This window comes from Carettochelys insculpta, chromosome 6 (assembly GCF_033958435.1).
Source record: "Carettochelys insculpta isolate YL-2023 chromosome 6, ASM3395843v1, whole genome shotgun sequence".
Lineage (NCBI taxonomy): Eukaryota > Metazoa > Chordata > Testudines > Carettochelyidae > Carettochelys > Carettochelys insculpta.
The window spans coordinates 62,327,219-62,341,090 of record NC_134142.1 but is presented as its reverse complement, the minus strand read 5'-3'; the positions used below and the strand labels follow the sequence as shown (position 1 = coordinate 62,341,090).

The 13,872-nt window shown below is 47.1% G+C and overlaps 1 protein-coding gene across 7 annotated transcripts in view; it reads right to left on the bottom strand.

Moving 5' to 3' along the window:
* Nucleotides 1-13,378, bottom strand: part of TYRO3 (TYRO3 protein tyrosine kinase) — a 71,088-nt gene extending 57,710 nt beyond the window's left edge. For all 7 annotated transcript variants that reach the window (XM_074997037.1, XM_074997039.1, XM_074997033.1 and 4 more), the window contains exons 1-3: nt 12,917-13,378; nt 8,556-8,739; nt 4,308-4,408 (exon numbers count right to left, since the gene is read on the bottom strand). In XM_074997037.1, the coding sequence (XP_074853138.1) occupies nt 4,308-4,408; nt 8,556-8,739; nt 12,917-13,004 (373 nt within the window). In that variant the 5' untranslated portion in view covers nt 13,005-13,378. The remainder of the gene's footprint in view (nt 1-4,307; nt 4,409-8,555; nt 8,740-12,916) is intronic.
* Nucleotides 13,379-13,872: the final 494 nt, after the last annotated feature.

Here is a 13,872-nt window from a genome sequence, read left to right as displayed (position 1 = left end):
GAGCTTCACTTCTAATCAAGTCTTGTTTGTTACATTTAGAAAACATTTTACATTTATTTTTCTTTCAACCATGGCTGACTTTAATGCCCCCCAAACCTTCTCTCTTATAGTTAATTAAAAAATAAAACAAGTTTAGTTAAAACTAATCCAGTGTTGTGGATGTTGGAGTAACTCCATTTAAGATAGGAGACTATATGTTGAACCCTTGACAGAAGAAACAGGAGCTCCCTGGGAATTATGACTGCACGAACAGGCCTCTTTTGCCTCCATAGAGTCTATAAAGAGTTGTAATTGCCCACAATTAAGTAAGAGCACAGTCCTTGCTAAGCAAACACATGTATTCTAAAGGTGAAAGCATTCCAAAGAAACATTAAAGCAATACAAGAAGCTCCACACCCACCAATAGCTTACCAGAAATCACACTAACTCTGGTAGGGGTCAGTCTTCCAAACCCCACCCAGGAGTTTCTTATTGTTACAAGTTCATGGAAGCTGTTAGCTCAGAACAAGCATGCATGAATCTATAGCAGTCCTTCCTTTAGGCAGATAGAGCCTTTGATCCTGGGTCACAATAATCAGCAGACAATCAGTCCATCTCTCCCCAGGGCACAGCTTTAAAAAGCTGGGCTTTTGGATAACCAGAGGCAGCAGGGAGCAGAGGAATCTGTAATCACCTCCCTCAGGATATTTCTCAGGAAATCCACTTCACACACATTGTCCCAAAAGTTCATCCTTGGCTCCCACTTTACTGAGTAAAGTCCTCTGATTAATTATCCAGTCTCACTACTGTAATAATATGTAACCTTTGCATTTAATACAATGGACTCTAAAGATGCTTGAACTTGGTAACATCTCCCAAAGAGACTGCGAGAACTTGCCATATCTGTCCCGGAAATTAAACAAAAAGCAGCTTTTAGACCAGCCTTGCAGCTGTCCTGAAGGCCAATACAGTCAGGCTATCTGACACCAACGGGGAGAATCTGTTCCACAGCTGCCGGGGCCTCTCACACAGGCTCACTCTGCTGTCAGCTCTCCCACATACAGCCCGATCCAAAGCCCATTAAAGTCCATGGAAAGATTCCCGTTGATTTTAAAGGGCTTTGGACCAGCATCCCAGCTGACTGCAGCTGGATCTTTGGATTTTATACTCTTGTCCAGCACTACAGCATGTAGGTACAAAGAAAAAGGTGATCACTGAAAGATACAGGTCCCAAAACATTCCACTTTTTAGATCCAAAACAACAACAAAATTTTGCCTAGGTACCAATAAGGACCCAGTGCAGATCCTGGAGCACTGGTGACAGGTGCTTTTGGGGAGATGCACCGCTTAAAAAGAAGGCTGCCACATTCTGCGTCAGCTTCAGTTTCCAGGTTGATTTATAGTGCAGCTGAAATGTGCTCTACATTAATCGTCAAATCTTTAGGCTGTGGGTGGTGGCAAAATCAGCATCCAAAAGGAGAGAACACATTCTCCTAGCTGGACAAAATTGAAAAAAAGGCCTCTCTGGAAGATGCTACTATGCGATCATTTAACAGCGGTTAGGAACCAGCAGCAGCACCAATGCTGACAGCCACCGCAGACCTCGGGGCAAGGCAGGAGGGGGGCATGGCTCTGCACTGTGGAAGGGGCAGAACCAAGGGCAGTCAGCCCTCAGCACTGCCCAGACCACAGAGCAGCACTGTTACAGCTTTTCAAAAGGGACCAGGGCAACTGCCCCCCGCTTATATCCCTTCTTCTCCCAGTGGCAGGTCTGGGAACCAGTGAGAGTTACAGGCAGAACTTCAATGCTTAAATTAAAGCACTCAATTCTAATATAAGTAAATGGCCTGACTTCAGAAGGAACTGCCTTGGATCAGCACCTAAGAAGTGTAACCTCATTTGTTTCTATCAAGATGCTTAAATGCAGATTGAGATGCCTGACTTTAGACCCACTCAAGTTTAAAAATTTTGGTTGGAAGTCTTTTGACTCTAAGGGAACGTCTACCCTACAAGCGCTACTGTGGTGCAGCTATACCACTGTGGTGTAGACACTTACAGGGATGGAAGGGGTCACTGAGTCATTTCAAAGGTACCAAGTACTAGAGGAACCTGAGCGTTTGTTTTCAAACAAGTCACATTTACCACAGTGCCTCTATTGTGTTACCTCCCCAGATTTCACATATGGTCTTGTTCTACATGACAGACCCCACTTTTTAAACTGGAACCAGCTGCAAAGTCATTTTGCTTTCTTAAATTCTTGGATAAAGAGGATAAAAGCCAAATCCTGTAGTTCTAATCAAGGCCAAATTCCCTCTACAGGCAATAAGATTTCTGACTGAATACAGCCTGTGAGATTTGGCCTTTGATTTTAGATAAAGAAATATATATAAATTCATTCAAGTTCATTGGGTGAGATCAGGGGTGAGCAAATTTTTATGTCGAACCCCACTTTTTATCCCTCAAATTAGCAGGACCCCCCCAACTTGTCTAATGTCATCCAAACCAACAGAAATGTCAGTTATGTTCATATGGAGGAAAAAAAAGCTCTTTCAGCATGAAAATGAGTGTGCAGAATGTCAAAACTTTATTAATCAGTACACACGTGAACACACAGACATAAGAACAGTAACACATTTCAACATTTTTAATGAGATAGATGAACCTGAGACCTAGCAGCCAATCATGCTGAGCTCCCCTTTTGAAAATTTCACACCCTACTCCCAAAGGGGCCTGCCCCGAACTTTGCTCACCTCTGGGCTATATTACATGTAATAACCTAGGTTTGTGTAGTGTTTTATCCAATATATAGTGATCACATACTCACCATGCTACTGCAGTCATCTCTGTGAACCAGTAACACTACACTCTTGGGGAGGTTTTTTTTAACTATAACCTTTTTCCTCCAGTTGAAGCTGCCAAGGAAATGCTACGCTGACAAAACACTGAAACTGAATCCGGATGGACAGCAGAGTGAACACCCTATTCTTTTGAAAACCACTATGAAAGATTCATGACTGACTGGCTATGCCTACACTTAGAAAAAACTTCAAAATGGCCATGCTAATGGCCAAATCGAAGAATACTAATGAGGCGATGAAATGAATATTCAGCGCCTCATTAGCATGCTTCCAGCCACAGCACTTCGAAAGTGCCGCGGTTCGCTCGCCCACAGCTCATCTACACGGGGGTCCTTCTCAAAAGGACCCTGACAACATCAAAATCCCCTTCTTTTTGTCCTATATTCAGCTAATAAGAATAAGGAGATTTTGATGTTGTCAGGGTCCTTTCAAAAAGGACCCTCACATAGACGAGCCGCAGGTGAGCGAACCATGGCACTTTCAAAGTGCCGTGGCTGGCGGCATGCTAATTAGGTGCTGAATATTCATTTCAGTGCCTCGTTAGTATTTTTTGATTTGGCCATTAGCACGGCTATTTCAAAGTTTTTTCTGAGTGTAGACATGGCCACTATGACTAGAACCCTGGTTTTACATCTCCATCTAATACACAGCACTGCACCACCCCCGTCCCCCCACGCACACACAACACTGTGCACCCTAGGACTATGCTGAGGTGCTGATTCAGCACTTGCCCAGCAAGAGGAGTAACACCTAGTAAACCAACGATATGACTTCTCAGTGCTATCTGGATATTTCTGTAGCTCTACTGTGTGAATACTAAGCAGCCTTAATGTGTGAGACCTAATGTGATCAGGATCGCCTTAGGAGGTATGGCTGCAGGTTATAAGGAACTGCCTGTCCACTCTGGCTTGGTAACTGTTGGACAAATGTGCAGAAGCTTTACATTTACCAGGCCAGACTGCTGTGCAACTTGCATTAAAGTTTATACACTTAAATAGATGCTGCTACTGTTCAAAAAAAAAACTTTGGTTTGAAGCAGTACTGGTTTTGGAAATTCTAAAGCAAAGTGCTTCTCATGGAACTAAGGGAATGGCGCTCAACCTGTGATCTCTGGATAAGCAATGGTCTGTGAAGTTCTTCCTGGTGATTGGCAGAAGGAGGCATCTAAAGACTCACACAGTGAGCAAGTAGGAGGTTGGATTGGAGGTTTGTGCATGGGAGGAACCTTCACTTATATTCTGGTCAGCAAAATTAAAAACTGAGTACCCACTCTTCCAGAGCAGCTGGCACCGCTCTCTCTCTTCCTACTCCTGCCCCTTAATTAGCTCACTGTGGTATTTTATCATTCTTGCTGCTGCCCCCCTCTGTGAAGAGACTAGAGGGCCTGGCACAACCTCCTCTGACCACTTCTACCACTGTGATCCCAGTAGGAGAGTGCCCTAAAGAGAAGCTAACACTACTCCTCCTTACCTTCTACTATGAGCCACACTCGTTGTGATTCTTCCTTCTTCCCGTTGTTTTCAATCTCGCACCAGTACTCCCCTGCATCTGTTCGCTCAACAGATTTCAAACTGAAAAGAGTGAAAAAACATTGATGTTTTACACTGATAAAGCAGCTTTCGTCCCACAGACTCCTAAAGCACTAGGCAAACAAGATACACACAAAATACCACTGAGGTGTAGCCACCTCTGGGGAGGAGGGCAGTAGCCAACCAGCACAAAGCATGTGTCACAACAGTGGATAGAGAACAGAGATATTTTAGGTCAAGCCCTACTTCTGTGGAAGCTGTTGGGGGATTTTTAATACCCACACAGAGCAGACAGGCCCTCAGCTGAATTAACTACAGAAAGGAAACAGCATGGCACTTAACTCACCTATCTTGAAAATATAAAGGGGCTAATTAACCCACTGGATTCTGAACATGTGATTCCCAAGAGTTTAGCTAGTCTAAGGATGGAAGCTTGGACTATTAAATCATCCATAGCCAGCAGCTCCAATTCGCTCACCTGCGGAGAATGTAGATGCTGTGCTTTCGTTAGGGACAGGACTGTTTGCACAAACTCTCGTGTGATGATTTGGCAGAATTGGCATTCCTTTGCTCAAACCTACTCAGCTGTATTCTTATCCGAGGAACACGTCTACCAAACTGATCTATTCGTACTACAAATCATCTAAGGGACAGATCTTTGACTTGTGGTTTCAGTGGAGCCACACTGACTTATACCAGCTGAGGATCTGATCTATAGGGCCTCAGTTTGGTCTCCCTCACTCGGGTGCAGCTCCCTAGACTTGCAGGAGAACGGACCCATGTAAGTGAGGGCAGACCTAGAGCCTAAGTGGTGTCAGAGTTTGAGACCTCAGATCCAAGGGGGAAATTCTGCCCTGAGACAGAGAGCAGTTTGCTCCAGGAGTTGAGGCCTCAGGGTCTCAGGTACAAAAAACCTCAGAAAAAGAGTGTGCCCTTTGATTATACAAATGCAAAATGCATCATTTTGATGTTGCAGCCATGCATCTGCGGCCATGCAGTGACCCTGAGCAGATCTAATGCTCCATTTTTTGGTCTCAGTGATGGGGTGAATGTGCAGGATGAAAGAAAGGAAGGGGAGAGTGCCTGCTGAAAAGCACAAAGTGCTCCCACTACAGCCTGAGTTTCAGAGCTGTACCTTCAGATGAAACCAGCTGTCCTGCCCATCCAGCCGCATGTTCTGAAACACAGTGACTGTAGGAGAAAGTCATAAAACAGTGGGTGGTTGAAATGTAGGAGTAAGAAGGTAACAGGAAAAGACAATGGCCATATCTAGATTCAGCATCCGGAGTCAGCTCTGGTGCTATTGTTAGTGGAGGAACATGAAGGGAGAGAAAAAGGGTTAGCAAGACCAGATCAGAACAAGAAAGTATGGGGAGACAAAAAAGTCCTTCATCTGGGGGCAGGCAGGGGTATACAATGGAGAGAGTATATTATGCTGTGCTGCAGGAGGGATTACTGCACCCAGATTTGTCCTATCAGAGGAAAGCTTACTGCAGCCCAAGTTCATCTGTAATCAAATCTCATGCCTCATTCCTGACTTCTGCACAACTGGCTACATGTAGTCTGTTTTGGGGAGAAGGTGGGGGTTAGCATCAGAGATTAGCCATAGCCAGAGATCGGTCATTGAATGGGCTGGATAATGGCTGTAGAGTGTTGCAGATAATCTCATGCCTAGATGCCTGGCTGGTGGGACTTGCTCAGCTGCTCATGGTCACACTGACTACCGGGTTTGGGGCTGGGAAGGAATTTTCCATTAGACCAGATTGACAGGGACTTTTATTTTGCCTTCCTCTACAGCGTGATGTGTGGTTCACTTGCTGGGATCCTCTGGGCATATCACACCTGATCACTTCCCTGCCATTGCAGGGGCAATGGTAGCTCCTTACTCCCTCCTGTTCTCTGCCGGTGGGACACAGCAGCTTAGACTCCTCAGAATGGGAATGCATTAGCTTATCGGGCTCACTCACCATAGGACCAGCTGCATGAAATGTAACGGCCTGTGTTACAGAAAAGATCAAATTAAGTGATCTACTGGTCCCTTTTATCTGAATCTCCAGAACTCCAGGGACTCTTAGGCTACGTCTACACGTGCAGCCAACATCGAAATAGCTTATTTCGATGTTGCGACATCGAAATAGTCTATTTCGATGAATAACGTCTACACGTCCTCCAGGGCCGGCAACGTCGATGTTCAACTTCGACGTTGCTCAGCCCAACATCGAAATAGGCGCAGCGAGGGAACGTCTACACGTCAAAGTAGCACACATCGAAACAGGGATGCCAGGCACAGCTGCAGACAGGGTCACAGGGCGGACTCAACAGCCAGCTGCTCCCTTAAAGGGCCCCTCCCAGACACAGTTGCACTAAACAACACAAGATACACAGAGTTGACAACTGGTTGCAGACCCTGTGCCTGCAGCATACATCCCCAGCTGCCGCAGAAGCAGCCAGAAGCCCTGGGCTAAGGGCTGCTGCCCACGGTGACCATAGAGCCCCTCAGGGGCTGGAGAGAGAGTATCTCTCAACCCCCCAGCTGATGGCCGCCATGGAGGACCCAGCAATTTCGACGTTGCGGGACACGGATCGTCTACACGGTCCCTACTTCGACGTTGAACGTCGAAGTACGGCGCTATTCCTATCTCCTCATGAGGTTAGTGACTTCGACGTCTCACCGCCTAACGTCGAAGTTAACTTCGAAATAGCGCCCGACGCGTGTAGACGCGATGGGCGCTATTTCGAAGTTTGTGCCGCTACTTCGAAGTAGCGTGCACGTGTAGACGCAGCTTTAGTGATACAAAGTAACTCCAAGATATGCTAATCCAAAGGAAGGGAGGCCTGTGCTTGTGAATGGATGATCCCAGACTGAGCCTGGCTGTTCCAGGTACACTCCCACTCATAGCACGCCATTTGTACCAAGCTCCCTTTATGCCTGGAGGAAGGAGTCAGAGATGGAGCATGGTCCTTGCTTAACCCATTATTACCCCCAGGGGTACATGAGAGGCCACCTCCTGCTGAAGAAAAGGTATAAAAAGCTGGCCCCACAGGCAGCTTTTTGGGCCTGTGACAAAAGCAGGCCTGATATACATACTGGAGTAAATGTGCTGGAATGACTAAGGGATGGTGTGCGTGACAAATCCTCCTCTCCAAACAGGATTGAAATCTAGTCCCACGAGTCTCATTTTAATTAGGACACCTAACCCTTTTAGTCAGAGAGAGGGAGAGGATGAGAATTAATGAGTGTAAGAGAGAGAACTTACTTATCCATGTCAGAATCTAAGCTTCCAGCTGTGCTGCAGAGTTTATTAGAACAAATAAGATAAACGCATCCCATCATGCTGCTTTTTTGTTTTGTTCATTGTCCAGTGCTGGTGAAGGAGCTGGACTGAGAGACCCCTGTTGATTATCCAGCTATGGCAAGGACAGAACTGGCAAAAGCTCCCCCAGCCAACTTGGCAGTGATCTTGAGCATGAGCCTAGTATGACCCCTGGGAAGAGTTTGATGAGGTAATTCAGCCCCCAGGTCCATTCAGTCCTTTGATGAGACTAGCTTCAAAGCTACAAACTGTGGTGGGGAAGAACTATTTACAGGTAACTGGGCTGAGACTACCACTGGGATGAGACCACTATCCCATCTCTGTGACCAGTGAAGAGACTTTTGACGACAATGACTTTTAAACACAAATGACTGAGGCTAGAGTTGAGCTGGGGATTTAAAGTAAGAGTTTCTCCTTCACTTTAGTAATCCTTTGACCCATTCTTTCTCCATAATATCACTCAGGCGTGCATACCACACAGAACGGGAGAAAAGTTTTGTTTTTAAAGGGAGACGAAAAGGAATGCAGCTAAATATCCCTTCGCAATTTCAGCACAGATTATGCAGGACTGGATGGCTTAAAGAACTTCTGATAGGATAAGCAATGCCTTTCACTTCTTAGCTACCAGACTATCTATTATTTCCAAAGCACCCATCCCCCGCAGCATCTAGGAGACCAGTCAGATTCCACCAGCTCTAATCCATCCCTTCCTAAGTGACTTAAACACAATGGATCAAATTCCACTCTCAGTTATATCTAGGCAAAGTATAAAGGTACAATCACAGGGTGACAAGTGGGATTCTGCTGCTGTAGCTGATAGCAGAATCTGGCTCAGTAGATTTCATGATAGTCCGTCTCCTCCACAGCTGTTGTACCTGAGGAATCCGATCCAGTGTTTGTCATCTACTGGAATGTACACCTGGTCTACACTCTGCACCACCTCTCCATCCTTGATCCACAACATCTCTGGGTCCTCCATTCCCTCGAGGCTGCAATTTAGTTTCACCGGCTGACCCTGAGACACCTTTAATTTGATTGGAGAGTCTGTCAATTTCATACCTAAAAAATAAATAAATACTCCTCCTCCCCAGCCCCAAAAGAGGTGGGGGGTTGGAGTACAGGAAATTAATCTAGGCTGGTGGTCTGGAAGGACATAATGTACAAGAACACGCTGCACAGTTTTCTAACTGCCCCCACCCCCCAGAGTCTTATTATGCTTGTTTTATGATTATAAGACGAGAATACTGACATGCCAATTACTTGAAAATGGCGGAGACTTAATCTATACAGGGCTTCTTCAAAAACACTGCCAATTTGGACAGCAGCAGAATGAGTGTCCACGCAGCAGCTCCCAGGCATAGCTAGATATAAATGCCATGAGCGCTCCACAGCAGTGCTCGGACAATTTGCGTTCCCTCAGAACAGTATCATGTTGCCCCCATACACTTTTCAGCAGCCATGCTATCACTAATAAATCCTCATTTCTGTTCCACTGTATGCCTTTGTAAAGAACCAGGATTTTAGACTCAATCTCAGCAGGTTATTCCATATACACTGTTCTGTTGCATTAGAAAAGCTCCAAGGCAATTTATAAACCCAGTGAAAATAAGGCCTACTTTAAAGTATTCCTGTCACAGGGGGGTAAAAAACCCTGTTTCCAGAACATACTTCTCCTTAGCATGGGGTGGAAGAATACTTCAGTCACCCACTGTGTACCTCCAGAACAGAGACAAAGGGCCTAATCTGGATTTGTGTTACATCAGCGTCACTCTGAAATCCGGGGAGTTACCGTGACTGACACTGGTGTAAAAGAGATCGGCATTTGGCTTAAAGCACAGTTGCATGTGGGTAGGACACACTCCCCTGAATGAGAAGTGAATGTATGGAATATGTCACCTTGTAAAAACACAGAAGCCCAGTGGGTAAGTACATTTTTAAAAGATGGGCATGTAAACAGGGAACGGGGGAAGTACAGGAAACCTTGTGAAGCAGAAAGGTGGAAGACAAAGGTAAAGTATCCAGTCCTGCTGGTGGAAGTAGCCTTTTCCTGCCCATGAATACAGGCAGTGGCAAATTATCCTAGACCAATTGTTCAGTCTAGTCTGGTACCTTACCTTTGGCAGTGGCCTATACTGGATCCTTCAGAGAAAGATTAAACTGCCCACCGCTATATTGCCCTCGACTTACCCTGCAGAATTAAGACCCATCTCTGCTCACATGCAGTCAGCTCTGTCACCAGATGACATTCCAGCCCACAGTGCCATGATAGAAAAACACCAGCCTGTGACTGCCCTTAATTAAGCATGCAGCCATCCTGGCCTCAAACTTTTTCATAGCATGAACTGCATTTGACTACAGAGATGGCCTGGTGCCCCACGTCCCTTTGCCATTACACTGCATCCCTGGGGTAACAGTGGCAATTTTATTCCTAGCACTGTGTTATTAGCAAAACATCGTGTGTGCGTTTTCAGCTGTGTTTTAGCAGCTGTAAATACGGATGAGGAGCTGTTAATTTAGCAAATTTACTAAGAGCACTGAAACTAGAAAAGTCATAATTTAATTTCAGATGCAGCAATACTTTGGTTGGGCAAAGGAATGAATCACCTGAATGAGGATGATCTAATCTCACGTTACTTAACTTGAAAGTGGCATAAATTACACGTCCCAGTGCAAGCCGCAGAGCATCCTCCCTCACCGCACAGAATATTGGAACAGAACATTAACATTTCACAACGGAGCCATCTGTTTTATATAAGCCTAACGTAGCCAGGTATCCAAATGCACACACCACCTCTTTCGTAAGAAATGCCTTACTGAAGCAGCAGGTTACTCTCTCTGTCGCTAGTTAGCTTGCCACAATCTGCTTTGCTGAAAGGGTTAATCATAATGTACACAATGAAGGTATCTGGAAGGCCTTTAAAGGTTTCTGTTCCCACCCAAACTGATCATGCAAGAAATTGAAATACAGCGCTAACATATATCCTATCTGGCTATTTTCTATAGCACTTCTGTGTAATCCATGAGTAGAACTGAACTGAAAGGAACAAAATAACTAGAGAATTTTTAACAGACACACTTTTCTCTCATCTGTCAGGTGCAGTTTAGCTGCAGCACCTTTTTCTGAAGAGAAGAAAAGGGTGCACGCAGGTTGGCTGAGAAGGATCAGAGATTTATTTTATATTTGAGATATTACTCCTCTTACTCACCCACTCTCAATTTTTTACCTCATAACATTTTAACTAGTGCAGGAAATAAAAACTAACTTCCCCCCCGGCCACAATGTGCCAAGTGTAGAAGTGAAGATTCGTAATTCGTTAGGAAATGAAATTGCATTAACTCCAGACTGCCTGTCAGACGTAATCGACAATATATGAGTACACTAGTTCTCTTTCTCTCTGTGTGCATGGCATATTTTACATCTTATCTCCGCACCTTTTCATTATTAACGACAAGAGTTTTTTGGAGTTGTTTTTCGAATGGAGGGAGAAACACCAGCAGACTTTTACCTACTAAGACAAAGACCTTCCATTCCTTTCATACCTAAGGGCCCCAATCTAGCAATCAAAATCTGTAAGATAAACGATTGAAACCAAAGTGCTCCACCCACGTGAATCTTAAGGTAAAATTCAGGCCTAAATTCCTGGTGAACTCAATAGGAAACCTTTATGTGGAAGGCTTAGGCTATAAAATCAAGTCCTTGTGTGTCTACTTGTAGCTGAAACTAGGAAAATGTAGGCTGGAAGGAAAACAAACAAAAGCCATGTAGGAGTAGATCATCACCTGGCCTTCCTATATAGCCAGCTGAGCTCTGCAAATACCTGAACAATAATGAGCAAACATTCCCATTGACTCACTTAACTGGTATTCAGGACTCTATTTGCAACCATCCAGGTCTTATTCACAAGAATATTCACGGCAAGCATAAGGTTCATAAATACAGCCTGTTGCATCAGTGTAGGATCTAAACTTTCCCCTCCCCAGCATTTGCATTAGAGGTGCTCTCCACATTATTTTGGAAAGCCCTTGTTATCTACCACACATAGTCAAATATTGGCAGGTAATTCATGACCTGAAATGAAACACCTTTATGTTGTTCAAACTTATTGACAAGATTTTCAAATACGGGTGCTTAAAGTGAGGCTGATAAATCCATAGAAATGTGCAGCAGAATACTTGGACCCACCTCAAATATAGACACATAAATAAGTAATGTGAATTTAAAAAAAACAAAAACAAAAAACAATCAACAGGTCCCATCCAAGTCAGAGTCCACTGCAAAGGAAATAGCAACGGGGAGATAGAAAACCCGAAGCTAACAATTTCAAATGCACGGGCTCCTCCACCCACATTTAGGCACAGATGGCCTGATCCATAAATGGTCTATTTGTCAGAAGTGTTGAGTACCATTTTTGAAAACTAGGCCACTGACGAAGGTGCCAACGCATGGGTGGAGGAGCCTCATTGTCAGCACTCATTTAAAAAAACCTGACCAAACTCATCCCATCGGGGGGGGGGCAGAAAAATTCCCATGCCAGCGGGGTGACCAACCACAGAGTACAGGGAGCAAACACCCATCCCAAACCTTTCGAAAACCTAGGCTGAAAACAAGGCACAAAAACTGTCATGTCCTTGAAAAGAGCAACCAAGTTCCTCAAAGTCAAGACCTGTTTAGGGCCAACTGGGCAGCAGCAGCAAACGCAGCCACGTTTGAAACCAAAAAAACCCCCAGTTTGCTGATCACACCTCTCGCAGCAGCTCTTAGGGGAACTCAGAATGAGGGAGGGACTGGGGGGGGGACGGGACCACAGCCCTCCAAAAAGCCGCCAGGCGGCTCCCCAGCGAGAACGTGGCGCTCTCCGGGCGGAGTGTGACTCCTCTGACCGCCACCGGCGAGGTCTGAGCAATACTCCGCCGGCTGCAGGGCTGGGAAGGGAGCCGGCCGCCCGCTGCCTGCCCGGCGCGCCGAGGGTGGCCCCGGTGCGGTGTCAGCGGGCGCTCTCGGCCCCTGGAGACCGGCTGGCCCCAGCGCTCTGGGTCCGCCCGGAATTGCCACCCGGGACAACAGGCAAGAGCCGCCGGCTGGGTTAAGAACAAGGGGGCGGCAAAGCCCCCCGGGCTAAGCGTGCTCACGTCCCCCTCCCCGGCAGCATGAGCCCCTTGCAGAGCCCGCCAGCCCGGGCCGAGCGGCGTTCCTCCCTCCTGCGCCCCAGCCGGGAGCCCGCCCGGGCAGCCTTACCTGCCTCAGCAGCGACGTCCCGGAGAGCCAGAGCCCAGAGTCCCAGCCACAGGAGCCCCGGGATCCCCATGCTCTGCTTCATCTCCATCTCTCCCGCATCTCCATCGGCAGCATCCTCCCCCCCAGCTCCACGCCGGCGCCTGCTTCGGGCTCCCACGGGAGGAGCAGGGCGGGGGAAGGCGGGACCCCAGGGCGCTGCTCTTTCCCAGGAGGCTCCCCGGGGAGGCGGCGATGCAAACTTCTCCCGCCGCTGCCCCGGGGAGGAGCGCAGGGGGAGTTGCAGGAAGCCCCCCGCCCCAAATCCCGCTCGCCTCTTCCTCCCGCCGCTCAGAGCCAGTCACTTCCCCCGAGCGGGAACGCAAGGCAGGGCGGCCGGCCGGGCGGTCTCCCTCTGCTGGCCTCGAGCTGCCTGCAGCCCCCGCGGCCGCCTGGGCTGCTGCTAATTCCTTCAGCCCTTCTTACTCCGGCTCTTCCTCCAGGAAATGGCGCTGCCAGGCAGGCACCGAGCGGCTTGGCACCCCCGCCGCCCCGTGACATCACTCCTCATGAATATGCATGGGCTCTATTTATTAACCAATCTTCCCGAACTTTTAACGAAGTGGAAAATAACAGCTCGGCGGAGTCAGAGTCTCCCCGGGAACTGCCTGACCGAAAGGGAGAGTCGAGCGCCCTGCCAGGTGATTCTGTATAAGGCTTTTACCTCCCCCCCCCCAACACCCACTCTTGCCAGCAAACCATTTGGTGCCATTCATTCATTTAAATAATGCCCGCAGGCCAGCTCTCTGAGGAACATCCCTACACAACCGGGCGGGGGGGCATGCTCGGGAGGAAAACCATGTGGGGTGAAGTAGAGGAGGGGCAGCCCAGTTAATCCTTATCTTCAAAAACAACAAGAAGTCCTGTGGCACCTTATCGACTAATAGATATTCTGGAGCACAAGCTCAGGTAGGCAAAGA